Below are 14,228 nucleotides of genomic sequence, written 5' to 3'. Positions count from 1 at the left end.
CAGGATGCTTACCTCCATTCTGAGAACCACTTACTCCTTGCACATGAGAAGTCCAGAAATGAAGAGACTTGCCCATAGTCTTATGGGTAATTAGTGAGAGAGCCAGGCTTGGAACCAGCCGTCTTCATCCAATTTGACTGCACACATGCACATGAGTGCACACACACACACACACACTCATGCATGCATACATAATCCTCTCTCTGCAGTCAGTTCCACTGAATGCAACAGGAATAAAAATGAGCCTTGCAGACAGCCAAGCTTGCAAGTATGAGGAGTGTATACTATTAAGCAACAGATTTAGGCCCAGAGCAGACTTGGGATAGTCCCTTAGCAAACAGCCATGGTAGAGAGACCCTAGTTCCTCATATCACATGGTACCATCTAGTCCCCAGAGCAGGTCTTTTTCTCTCTGCTTTAGACATGTGTCACCTCTTGGAACTCAGCACAGCTGAACTTTCCCAGAATGCCCAGCCCCTGGAGAGCAGCTTGTGTGCTCAAACACGGAATGCAGAATCGGGTGGAAAGGCCTGGGCTCAGACCCATTCTGTGAGAAGCCCATTCAAAGAGGTGCACAGTCCCTCTGGAACTCTCCACTCTGGAATGTCTTTTAACTCATGTTTCTTACTGCTTTCTACTCGTAACTGGCCTGTGTCCAGCTCTCATTGGTCTGCAGTACAGCAGAGTCCTGGCTCTGGGCCAACTAATCATTCTGGAGCTAGCACATTACTCCTCTGCTTATTTGCATATCTAAATAGCATTTAAGAGAAAATTCAGGGAAGGTCACTGTTCGGCCACTGGGGTAGCCAAGAATGTATGTGGAATGAGGTCTTTTCATCATAAATTCCAAGGACTTCAGGCACAGCAGATTTTCATTTACTCTATTGATTCTTTTGTCAGTAAGGAAAAGAGATGAGAAATTATTTTAAAACTAGAGCCTGGTGCATGACATTTGTGCACTGAGGCAAGGAGGGGTCCCTCAGCCCTCTCACAGTCCAAGACCCTTGGGGGATGTCCGACTGCCAGCTTAGGCCAGCTCCCCACGGGCTGGCAGTTGGACCTCTTCTGAGGGATCCTGAGCACTACTGCGGAGGTGGGGCACTGTGCTTGCCAGTTGTCAGCCTGGCTTGTGGCTGAGCTGTGCTCCCCCTGTGGGAGTGCACTGACCACCAGGGGGCAGCTCCTGGTGGCCAGTGTGCATCATAACGACCAGTCGTTCCACCATTCAGTCGATTTGCATAGTACCTTTTTATTATATAGGATAGCTGGAAATGATCCAAGGAATTTGAAAGGGAGAATCATCCCAAATCATGCATCTTTGCCTTCAGAGCTGATGTTTTTATACCTAAGTGTGAGTTGTCACAGCCTCAATGTCTCTCTCCTGACCTCCAGACACGTAAATCTAATGCTCATGGGGCACCTCCAGGTGAAACTCTCATAAGCCTCTCAAACCGACCACATCTAACACTGAACCCACTGCCTCTCCACCCCACCACACCTCCAGCCTCTTACCCTCCTCTTTAGGTAGCACCTGTGGTGGCAACTTTTCTTTGAGGACCCAGGGCACCATGCCAGACATCTGGTGTTCTCCTAATCTCTTCCTTGCCCTCCCACCCCAAACAATAGTGGAGTGGTGGGAAGAGCAAGGCAGAGCTTAGGAGTTGGCCCACTTCTCTGACTCCACTGCCACTGCCCTAATCCAGGTCTCTGGGTTCTCACCCTCTCTCACCAGGATTGCTGGAACAGCCTCCCAACCATACTCTGCCCCATCTCCCTCCTCCATTCCACATCCCACACTCACATTACACCTTACTGCTCAACTTAAAACTCTCCACCGACAATCTTGCTGCCCAGAGAATATGGCCCAGGTTTTTTTTGTAGCCTGTGTCCAGGGCTTTTCATGGTCAGCCATCCCGTCCACCTTCCCAGCCATATCTTCTCCTCATATTAGATTCCAGAAGCACAGATGCGGTGTTTCAGAGCCCTGGGCACAGTGGTCTTCCCTCCCCCCACTCGCATCCCCCCCACCCAGTTCTGTCCCTTTGATCTCTCCTTTACCTGAAGCTTCCATCCTACTCATCTCCACTTGGCTAATTCCTACCTGAGTGAAGGCTCATTCATGTGTCACTTGCTCTGGGAAGCCTTCTCTGTTCATCATCAAGGGTGGGTGCTACCTTTGATAGACCATATTGGCCTTTATCTTGATAGACTTATTTCCCGAGTTGTGATTTTAATCAAGTCATATGCCAAATTGTACTAACAATCTTCCTGAGTCCATGTCTGCTTTAAGCCACTTAAACTTAAGAACCACACTGTAGTCATTTTGCCTGTTGTTGACATGGACAGTGCCTGGCACACAGCGAGTGTCCCTTAAGTGTTGGTTAAATGTAACTGAAAAAGTAAGCTCACTTTCCATTTAAAGGAGGATGTGGAGAAGAGGGAACCCTAATACATTGCTGGTGGGAATGCATACTGGAGCAGCCACTGTGGAAAACGGTATGGAGTTTTCTCAAACAATTAAAAGTGAAACTGTCATTTGACCCAGTGATCCCACTTCTGGGAATATATCCTAAGACTCCTGAACCACCAATCAGAAAGAATATATTTACACACACCCCTATGTTCATAGCAGCACAATTTACAATAGCTACGATCTGGAAATAGCCCAAGTGCTCATCAGTAGATAAATGGATAAAAAAAGCTGTGGTATGTTTACACAATGGATTGCTATGTGGCTGTAAAAAGAAGGAACTCTTACCCTTTGCAACAGCATGGATGGACCTGGAGATTATTATGCTAAGTGAAACAAGCTAGTCAGAGAAAGCCAAATATCACTCATATATGGAATCTAATGAACAAAATAAATTGATTGACTAAATGGGTCCAGAGGTATGGATGCATGGAACAAACTGACAGATCTCAGAGGGGAGGATGTTGGAGGGGATGGGAAGAGATTAGCCAAAGGACATATACGCATATATGCATAACCCATGGACATAGACAATAGTGTGGGGAAGGTCTGGGATGGGGTAAGGGTTGGGTGGAGGGGGCAAAAGGGAGAAATGGAGGACATCTGTAATATTGTCAACAATAAAAATAAATATCATAGACACAAGCAATAGGGTGGTGAAGGCCTTGGGGGCCAAGGGGATAGGAAAGGGCAATGGGGAGGAAAAACGGACATATGTAATACTTTCAACAATAAAGGTTTACTTTAAAAGAATAAATAAAATACAAATAAATAAAATAAAAAATAAAAGGAAATAATGAGGCTGTGGTTGTGCTTCCAGGAGGGCTGGCATGGCCTTTGCAGCATCTCCAGCCTGCACCTGTGCTCAGCTCTGCAGCTGAGCCGCGGCCTTGCCCATCACAAACCACAGAGTGTTCTTTCCAGGTAGAGCCGTGCTCTTCTGCAAAAGTGTCATGCCTCTCTTATCTGTGTCACTTGACTGATCCAGGCAGAAAATGCCAGAAAATCCAACTTAAATATGCTTGAATCTTAAAGGGGATTACTTCACTCAGGTCCTAAGGAAGTCCAGGGACAAGGTAGGGCTCTGCCTCTGTTTCCTGCCATTATTTTGGCTACGCGTTTTCTCTGCCCATTGGCTTCACCCTCAAGAGTAGTAACCTGAGGCTTAGAGTCACAGTGACAGAATCAGAGGAAGAGAGGTTACAGCTAAAGAACTAGGGTTCTATTTTCCCAGAAATTTCCAGCAAACTTCCCCTCAGGCTTTATTGTACTGAGTTGGATAACATTCCTATTTCTGAGAAAATTCTATTGACCAGGAAATGGTATATACACCAATTGGCTTAGATCTGATGTCTGAGGAGGGATCCCCTTAGAATGATCAGGCCCTTCTCTGGAGCTGGGTTCTGTTCAGCAACCTTTAAAGCATGTGACTGCCTGAGAGAAACCTAAATGAAAACCATGGTAAGAGCTAGGGGAAGAAAATAGCTCGATGCCCACTGTGCCAGGTGGTACTCACTGTACCCTTAAATTCTTCTTCTGCTTCCTGATGGGCTATAGTAGGAACCCTGTACTTGTGAGTCCATGAAGCTACAAGAAAGTTCGGTTCAGAGTCAATTCTACACAGTGACAGTGTGTGGTTGATCTCTGCCTACGTGGCATGTTAGTATAACCTGTTGCTTTCCATAGGTTTTCTCCCCTCTAGTGGGGCAGTAGGAATAGGTTAAGTCTCCAAGCTTGCCCCCTCATCACCTGTCCCTAAAGCATGCATGGGGCCTCCTTGCAGCTTTCTAAAAGTTTCTACAAAGGGGAAGTAAGTAGGGACAGTAAATAGCTTTTGCTCCCATCTCCCTGATTCACTTGCTCTTTGTCTGTTAGGCTCTGTAGAGAAATGCAGGGGCCAATGGTGGGCCTTTCTGCTGAAAGTGAAACCAGGAAACCTAGGAAACCAGGCTGTGGACTACCCCACACCTTCAAGGGATGATTCATTCTCACTGGGAACCAGCAGGAGGGTTTTATTTCTTCCGATAGTTCTGAAAGTTTTGCCCCCTTGGCCCAATAACCCTTCTGATTAATCTGTATGATCTTGTCTCCTCTAGATGTTTGACTGGATAAGCCACAACAAGGAATTATTCCTCCAGAGCCATACGGAGATCGGAGTCAGCTACCAGCATGCTCTAGACCTCCAGACACAGCACAATCACTTCGCCATGAACTCCATGGTGAGTGGAGCACCTCTGGGGGCAGGAGAGTGGTGAGGGAGGGGGCTGGAGGGAGAATGGGAAGGGGCAGGAACAGGCTTCCAACCTGAGTAAGAATGAGGAACTCTGCATATACGGATCCTATAGCATCCTGTTTGCCAAGATGGGAACATGTGGCCAGCCAGCTGTTCTGTAGAAGATTATGGCCCCATCTTTGCCTCCAACCTTGTTTTACAAGGTGAAAGCAATGTGCTGGGGTTGTAGAAGGCATTGGCTCAGTGCAAGACTAGGAGAGTCATCAGCTCCATTCTGCTGAGGCAACCTACTAGCATGCGTGAGTCTCTGAGCTGGGATGGTGAAGGACCTTGGCTGTGGCACATTGAAATGATTGAGTGAGCCAGAACTGGTTTGGCTCAGTGGATAGAGCGTTGGCCTGCGGACTGGAAGGTCCCGGTTCGTTCGGGTCAAGGGCATGTACCTTGGTTGTGGGCACATTCTCGGTGGGGACTGTGCAGGAGGAAGCTGGTTGATGTTTCTTTCTCATTGATGTTTCTAGCTCTCTAGCTCTCTCCCTTCCTCTCTGTAAAAAAATCAATAATTTTTTTTTAAAAAAAAAAAAAAGAAAGAAAAAGAAATGGTTAAGTGAATTGGGGCTATTTAGACTGGAGAAGAGGAGCCTAAAGGGACATGCGATTGCTGCCTTAGATATGTGAAGGACCTCCTTGGAAACAGAGGGTAGAATTGCTTTGTGTTGGTCTTGGAGGCACAAGGGTCTGGGACATGGCAGTTGGAGGAGGAGGCAGGACATGGCTTAGGGGTGGGGTAGGGGTGGGATGCATTGGGAGTTACTGAGCTTCCCATCATGGGGGAGGGGGCAGGCGGTGTTCAAGCATAGCCTGAATTTGGAGAGGGATATTTCCTAGCTGTGTGGCCATAGGGAATTTATCTCTCTGTGTTTCAATTTCTTCATCTATAAAATGGAAATAATGGCTATTTATAGAGTTGTAAGGATTCAGTGAGTTGTGAGGTGATTGGAGCTGTGACTGGTACATAGTAAGTTATCAGCAATTATTGGGATGATGATGATGCAGGAGTCTAGTTCAGATAACTAGAACTGTGATGCCTCATAAAACGAATGCTTTGGGATATTATTTTTTCCATGTGTCACTCTTAAGAAACTTCATTTCAAAATCTTGTCTGCCCCTTGAGCCCATGTATTGTATTTGAAATGCCTGCGACCTAAGTATGTCTCTCTCTCTTTCTTGCAAGCTCTTCCTACTTGTATTACTGATCCATAAGAATAGTGCCATCATTCATATATCTGAACACCAAGGGCACCTTATCATTTCAGCTGGGAATGCTGATAGGGGAGCAAGTGTTAGAAAAACATAAATATAGAGGATCACGGAGGCCAGGAAGGAAGAGAATTTCATTTTTTCCAGGTTGTGTTAGACATGCTCCACACTGGACTCACTGTCCTGAGGAAGAAATAGTTCTGGCCTCGGCTTGTTCAGTATCTAGCTGGGGGGATAACTCAGACAGTCATGCTGCAGCTTGGCATGTGCCAGATGATATGCCGAGTTAACCGAAAACCTTAAAAAAGTAACAGTGTTTCCCAAAGTGTGGTACACGTACCCCCAGGGGTACGGGAAGAGTTTGGTGGGGGTATGCGTTGCACCGGAGTTTGGTGGGGATATGCACTGCTCTGTGCTTAGCTGCGCCTAATTCTATGTTCTCATGAGTACGAGGGGTACTCAACGTTATGAAAATTATAGAAGGGGTACATATATGTCAAAAGTTTGGGAAACACTGGTTTAAGACAACAGGGGTTGATTTCTTGCTCCTACCACATGCCCATCACTAGCTGACGAGAGCTCTGCTCATCACAGTCCCTCGGCGACCCAGGCTGATGGAGCAGCCACCGTCTTAGACACTGCCAGTCCTCTCACCAGACAAAATAGCCAAGCCCATGCTGGCTCTGCAACCATCCACCAAGTGGCATGCCACTTTCACTCATCTCTCCATAGTCAACTCCAATCTCATAGCCACATCTCACTTTGTGGATGGAAATGTTTATAGTCCTGTCACGTGATGGGGAGGAGAGAGTGGGATATTTGGGAATATCTCTAATGCCCAATACAGGGAGCCATTGCAGGATGTAAGGTAGAGATGAACATCATGAGCTTTGCTTAGAAAGATAACTCAGACTGCAGAATAGGAGGCTGTGAATCCAGGCAGTGAAAAACATCAACATTGATTTTTTTAAATCAGGTTTGGCCACAACGGTCTTGTGTCTTCATCGTAAATGTAAAGACTCATTCATTGCCTTTGAACTAAACTCCTATAATTATGTCTCATCCCTGGCTCACTTGAGTCACAGAGGAGCAAAACAATTGATTACAGGTGATTAAGAACGTGAACTCAAACCTAGTTGAGTCTGATTGTCTGTGTGCCTTGTGGATTTCCCCTGGTGAATTTTTACGGATTCTGTGCCAGAATCTTCGTGTCACCCATCTGCCTGGCCCCAAAGCAGACACACTCGTTTTAATAAGAAGCAAAGACAGACATAATTAGGGAGGCAAGTCTGCCGCCAAGTCCCTCACAACAGTGAACTACAAAGCTAAATAGGAGAGCCTTTGGTTTTGAAAGATCTGTACCGCTGCTCATCTCTGTTCATGTGGATAGCTGAGAGCTAGTGGCACATCAAAAACCTTTCCTCAGAAAAAATTTACTTTTGAAGTCTCCATATTCAGAACAAAAATGAGGGAGAACATTTACTGAAGGGAAACATCTTCTGGAGTTGGGAGAGAAGGGAGAAGAGATTTAATAAACACCAGCCAATTAGCCCAGTCTAGTCTCAAAGGCTCCTCCTCCCGAAGAGTGCAGCACTCAGAGGCCGTCACCTGATTAGACTGGATCTCCTCTCTGGCTGCAGGGCAAGGGAAGGGAAGTCCCAGGGTTGTTTGATCAAATTGCCCAGCACCTGTGCTTTATAAACACAGCCCATGCTGTGGTTACAGGTTTGTTATTGAGAAGAACTTCCACAAAGAGGGATGTCATCATCCCAAACAGGTGAAAGGAGGGAATTACAGACTCCTTTTCTCTGGCCTGAGTGATGGATGTTGCTGCCAAGAAGCAGATGAATATAAACAGCTACTCCTGGAGCCCAGTGACTACAGGAGTGACCGGTTAGTCCCACAGGGGACGTGAGAATGTAGATTGGTCTGTACATTCACAGAGGCATTTCTGTTCTGTTCTTAGAAGTGGTGCACACACTGTATACACACCACACATCTTTCCACGTAAAGGTATGTGCATGTAGCGTACTTTGTTTTAAGCTATATGTGAGTTCTTTGATATTGAATCCTGTTTGACAACTGAAGTAGGCCAGTGGTTTCTTACCTTTGGGGAGGTCACAGACACCTTCAAAATCTAATGAAGATGGTGAGTCTTCTCCCCAAAGAAATGTATATCCGAACAGTATTTTTTAGATAATTTCAGGGACTTCAAGGGAATCCTAAAGCCTGTCATTCAGCCTCCCCAATTTAAAAATCTCAAGAACCTAATGACTTTCTTCACACATTCCACAAATAATTAAGGATCAGACATTGTGCTGGATGTGCGACATAGAGAAGCGAATAAAAGAGAGATGGTCTATTCTATAGACGTCCCAGTGGGGAGACAGATGTTAAATATATAATCTAATATAAAAATATAATTGAAACCGTTTTATGTTGGAAGAGTAAGGGATACTATTGTAGAATATAACAAAAGAGGCTCAATTTAAGTGAGGGGAGGTGTATTTATCAATCAATAATAAGTACTAATTTGCTCATTGTCCATTCATTTATGAATTGTGAATTAACTATATTAACCAAAGAACTTATAATTTAAAGATGCCCTGGGTATATTGTTGTTTTTTTTAAATATATTTTTATTGATTTTTTACAGAGAGGAAGGGAGAGAGATAGAGAGCTAGAAACATCGATGAGAGAGGAACACCGACCAGCTGCCTCTTGCACACCCCCTACCGGGGATGTGCCCGCAGCCAACGTACATGCCCCTGACCGGAATCGAACCTGGGACTTTTCAGTCCGCAGACTGACGCTCTACCACTGAGCCAAACCGGTTTTGGCTGTTTTGTAAATTAAAATGATCAATTTATAATTTATGTTTTCTAAGATTTGTTTTCATATGTCTAGTTTTGGTTAAAGATGCAACTCCAGTTAAGGTGACCATTACTGAGAAATAATTGCATATCATTAAATCATGGGGGGGAGATCAGAAATTTTCTAAATTTTATTCTGAATTGGTACCTGTAAAGCTATCAGTTATTAATATGCCAAGAGTGTGGGAGGGACACCCTACTGACTAAGGTATGTGTGGAACTCTAAAAGAAAAAGGTTAAAATTGGTTGATTTTTGTCTAACATATTTTTTTGTAGTTCCCGCTGGAGAATCCTAGTCTTTTGATCTTTAAAAAATAAGTAGTAATAATAATCCACCTGCTAAAACCCAGTAGGAAATAGGAAAATGTTTCCTGGCTTCTTATAGTGCCTCAGAAAGCCAGGTTTCTTGAGTTCCCTGGAGCCTCCCTCTTGTTTATTAATTATGCCTTCTGTTGTGGAAGCCTTCACCACAGATTCTTCTTCTGAGTGTGGCCTTCTCTAATGGGACTGTGGGCAGATGGAATAGGGTTGGGTTGTAATACGCAACAGAACAATCATCTAGCCATCCAGTTCTAGTTCTTTATGAAAGAGTCACAGGAGTACATACAAACATAACCCAGCCTTATTTACAATTTTAATTAGCCAGTTCTTTGGGAAAAATAAATTGCTATGGTTTCTGTCTAGAATTTTAAAATATGAAATAATATTCACTTTCCATTAGTATGACTATGAGGATTCACATTAGTGATAACATGTGCAGCTAGGAATCCTGTCTGCTGTGGCATATTTGAAAGCCACTTTAATCCTATTAATTTTCTCACCGGAGGTATTTATCTCCACTTGGTGGTGTGCAAATCAGCCCAATTGCAGCAAGGTCTGTGGTGCTCTCTCTTTGTAGCAAGGCCTATGGTGCATGCACGCGCACACACACACATACACATAGTTGCAAAGCTCCATTGTAAACATAGACCCCATCAGAAAAAAAGAGAACATCAATCTTATATGATGTGTGTTAGTCTTTTTAGTATAATTTTTTTCAAAGAACCATGTAGTGAGTTTTCTAAATCTGCAGATTTCCTTTTAGCTTCTACCCCAGTCCTAGAAAATTGTAATTTCTGGAGGATATGTCCTTAAGAACCTAAATTTTTAACAAGCTCCCCAGTGAAATACACTGAGTGGCCAGATTATTATGATCTCTGAACACATAATAATCTGGCTATATATATATGAGGCCCTGTGCATGAATTTGTGCATGGGTGGGGTCCTGCCAGCCTGGCCAGTGGGTAGGGACATAGGTGGTTGGCCGGCCTGCCTGCTATTTGAACTCCTAGTCAAGAGGACAATTTGCATATTAGCCTTTTATTATATAGGATATACACTGAGTGGCCAAATTATTGTGCCTTCAAAGATCATAATAATCTGGCCACTCAGTGTATATGCACATTAAGGTTAGAGAACTGCTGTTCTGTGGGTATCTATACAGATAAAATAGATTCTCACTAAAATAAAGTATCACAACTTCTGAAAGACAGTCCACTTCCAGCAACACAGTATGAGGAATTCCACAGACCTGATTGCCAGTGGAACTAGTGAAAATTATTTTTAAAAATTTCAAGTCTCTGGAAATAGTCCTCCATGCATACAGCAAATGAAGGAACACTTACTCAAGAAAATCTACTAAGCCTCAATAAGAACAATGAGTCTGTGGTATTGGAACCAAGACCTGTTCCCTCCCTCTCCCATCCCAGCTGAGTAACATGGAGACCCAACTGTTGCAGCCAAGGACACAGGGCTCTCTTTCTCCCTAAGTTCCCAGTTGAATGACTATCTTTCCAGATGAGGCATTTCTTACCCTGATCCAAGCTCCCTGTTGCTACAGCTCGGTTCTGGGTGAGTGTGGCTAAGAGCTGGGAACTCCTTCTGCCTAGTTCCCACTAATGGAACAGAGGCTCTAAGATGGGTACAACACTGCTGAGAATTCTAGGGTCCCAGTTGCCCTTGCCCAACCTTGCAATGCGGAGCCTTGCTGGGAGAGGCAAGGCAAGAAGACCTGAGACTTCTCCCTCCCCTCCTCTGAGACTTCAGCTCCTAAAGTGGGGATATCACTCAGGGAAGCATGCTACTCTCCCTAATGCCAGCACCAGAGCCATGGCTTAGAGATTTTTGCCTGGAGATGGAAATAAACTTTAATACAGAGAGTGACAAATCTTTTCCCAAAGCTACTACTTCATTTGCACCACAGAGTGGATTAATTCAAACTAAAAGCATCTGGAAAATACCCATAGGGAGGCTCTGGTGAAAGGCAATTGGGAAAAGATTGGTAGAGTATATGGAGATACAGGATAAATGGTGAGCATGCTAGTTTGCCACAGAGAACTGGAGAAAGAGACCTCCTGGGACCAGAACAGTTCTCAAGTACTGACCTCAGAAACGATCTCTGCAGCCCTAGCTGGTTTGGTTCAGTAGATAGAGCGTCGGCCTGCAGACTGAAGGGTCCCAGGTTTTGTTCCAATTAGGGGCACAAGCTGAAAATTCTAGGGTCCTGGTTGCCCTTGCTGAGAATTCTAGGGTCCCAAGTTGTGGGCTTGATTTTCGGTGTGGGGCATGCAGGAGGCAGCTAATCAATGATTCTCTGTCATCATTGATGTATCTCTCTCTCTTTCTCTCTCCCTCTCCCCTCTCTCTGAAATTATATATATATATATATATATATATATATATATATATATATATATATATATATGAAACTGTTTCTTCAAAGGAGTCCACATTTGATTAAATAAGACTGTGGAAGAATTTTTGTCCCAGAACATTCTTAAAAACAACAATCAGCTGGAAGTTAGTGGAATTTAACAGCTGGGGGTAGTCAAGGAAAAAGTTAAAAGTTAAAGAGAGCACTGCCAAGGCTACTTCACTCCGGGGTGACTCTGGCACACCAAAGGCTGCACCTCCTAAGGAGCAACTTCATAGGTTGCCACTGAGGGGGCTGAGGTGGAAATAAAACTTCCCTAAAAACATCCAGCCAGTTACTAAACAAATAAGCAAGAAAATGACAGGCCCTGAGGGGAAGCAGGGAGGGAGAGGACCAGTAACCAGAATTGCTACAATAGAGTATCTAAAATGTCTAGTTTCCATAAAAAAACTGTAAGACTTGCAAAGAAACAGGAAAGTACAACAGGCAGTGTGAGGAGTGGGGGGAACAGATAAAAGGCAAACAAGGCCAAAGTGCCTGTGAGAGCCACTAAATGCCAGATTTAACAAGGATGTCAAAGTAGCTATTATAAGTGTTTTTGTTTTGTTTAAAAAAAAAACAACAACACTAAAGGAATTCATGATTTAAAAAATAAAGGAAGATATAATGACAATATCTTATCAAACATAGAATATCAGTAAAAAAAGATTGAAATTATAAAAAAAGAACCAAAAGGAAAAAAAGCAATCATAGAAATAAAAATTCACCAGAGAAGCTCAACAGTAGATTTGAACTGGCAGAAGAAAGCATTCACAACCTTTAAAATAGATCAATAGAAATCACTCGTTCTGAAGAATAGAAAGGAAACAGAATGAAGAAAAATGAACAGAGTCTTGGAAAAACATGGGACACCATTAAAGGTATTATCATATGCATACTAGGAGTACCAGAAGGAGAGGAGAGAGGAAGAAAGGAACAGAAAAAAAGTATTAAAAGAAAAAATGGCTGAAATCTTCCAAATATATCAGAAAACATTAATGAATGCAGCTGGGAAAATGAAGGAACTCCAACGAGGATAAATCTAAAGAGATCCATAAACAGACACATCATGGTAAAAACACTGAACGCCAATGACAGGAGTAAATCTTGAAAGCAGCAAGAGGAAAGTGATTTTTCACAGGGAATCCCAATAATATTAATAGTTGATTTCTCATCAGAAATAGTGGAAACCAGAGGAAGTGGGATATTCAACGTGCTTGAAAGACAAAAAAACAACATATCTTTCAAATATGAAGTGAAATAAGCTTTAGCCAGTTTTTCTCAGTGGTTAGAGTACCAGCCTGTGGACTGAAGGGTCCTAGGTTCAATTCCAGTCAAGAGCATGTACGTCAGTTGCAGGCATGATCCCTTGTAGGTGTGTATATGGAAAACAACCAATCAATGAGCTCTCTCACATTGATGCTTTTTTTCTCTCTACTTCTTCACCTCCTTCAATTCTCTCTAAAAATCAATGGAAAATATCCTCAGGTAAGGATAACAAAAAACAAAACAAAACAAAACACCAAGCAAATATTTTAAGTGAAATAAAGATATTTCCAGATAAACAAATACTGTGAAAATTTGTTGCTAGCAGACACACCTTATAAGAAAAAATAAAGGCCACCTTGGAATACAGTTTGATGTTTCCTCAAACAATTAAACATTACTTCTCTGGGATCCAGTGATTCAACTCCTAAGTATATGCCCAAGAGAAAAAAAAAATCTACACAAAATGTTCACACATTGTAGACAAATGTTTATAGCAACATTATTCATAATAAGTAAAAGGTGGAAGCAACCCAAATGCTCATCAGCTGATGAATGGATAAACAAAAGGTGGCATATCCTTATAATGGAATATTATTTAGCTGTAAAAAGAAATGAAGTACCGACATATACAATAACACAGATGAACCTTGAAAATATTTTCCTAAGTGAAAGAAGCTAATTGCTAAAGACAGTGTGGCACATATTTATAGGATTTCATTTATATAAAAGTTCAGAATAGGCGAACCTATTGAGACAAATCCCTGGTGGGATTGGGCCTAAACGGGCAGTTGAACATCCCTTGAAGGGTCCCAGATTGGAGAGGTTGAAGGCTGAACTGAGGGACACACACACACACACCCCCAACCCCCTTGCACAAAATTCGGGCCAATAGTGTCTCAATAAAACTTTTAAGAAAAAGAAGAAAATGACAACTGGGGAGGGAATGTTTTTAAGTGGGTTCCCACTAGCTTTAAGATACCACATTCTTAACGGTGAAGAGCATGTCCATAGTAGTGTTAGTAAGGTTGAAGTAGAAGAGTCAGTGTACCACTTGGCATTCACTCATTGGTGTAGTCAACAGACTTTTGTTGTCTGTGCCCTTTGCTAGACATTGAGAACAACAAGATTCATAAGACACAAAGATGTGTTCAAGGACTTTGCAATTTAGCCATCCTCAAATTTAGGTACCTATTGCAAAGAGAGTTTTGCCCACTAGGATATAAGCTCCTAAGGGCAGAGATTTGTGTGTTTTGCTCATACTTGCATCTCCAGGACTAAAGCAATGCCTGGCTATAAACCTATTAGGTTTCTAATAAACACTTGTTAAGGACAGTAAGCATGCCATAGTGCCCATCACCAACCCAGAATTTGGTCAGCCAGGGCACAGAACTC

General features: G+C 43.1%; 1 protein-coding gene across 27 annotated transcripts in view; it reads left to right on the top strand.

Annotated features, from left to right (window-relative positions):
- The window catches only part of KALRN (kalirin RhoGEF kinase), a 650,068-nt gene that overhangs the window by 261,934 nt on the left and 373,906 nt on the right, over positions 1-14,228 (top strand). For all 27 annotated transcript variants that reach the window (XM_084871483.1, XM_084871457.1, XM_084871488.1 and 24 more), the window contains exon 6: positions 4,567-4,689. In XM_084871483.1, coding sequence (XP_084727609.1) covers positions 4,567-4,689 — 123 coding nt within the window. The remainder of the gene's footprint in view (positions 1-4,566; positions 4,690-14,228) is intronic.

Source organism: Pipistrellus hanaki (assembly GCF_964339955.1).
Source record: "Pipistrellus hanaki genome assembly, chromosome: 2".
Classification (NCBI taxonomy): Eukaryota; Metazoa; Chordata; class Mammalia; order Chiroptera; family Vespertilionidae; genus Pipistrellus; species Pipistrellus hanaki.
The sequence above is the reverse complement of the archived record's forward strand: the minus strand, read 5'-3'. Positions and strand labels throughout refer to the sequence as shown.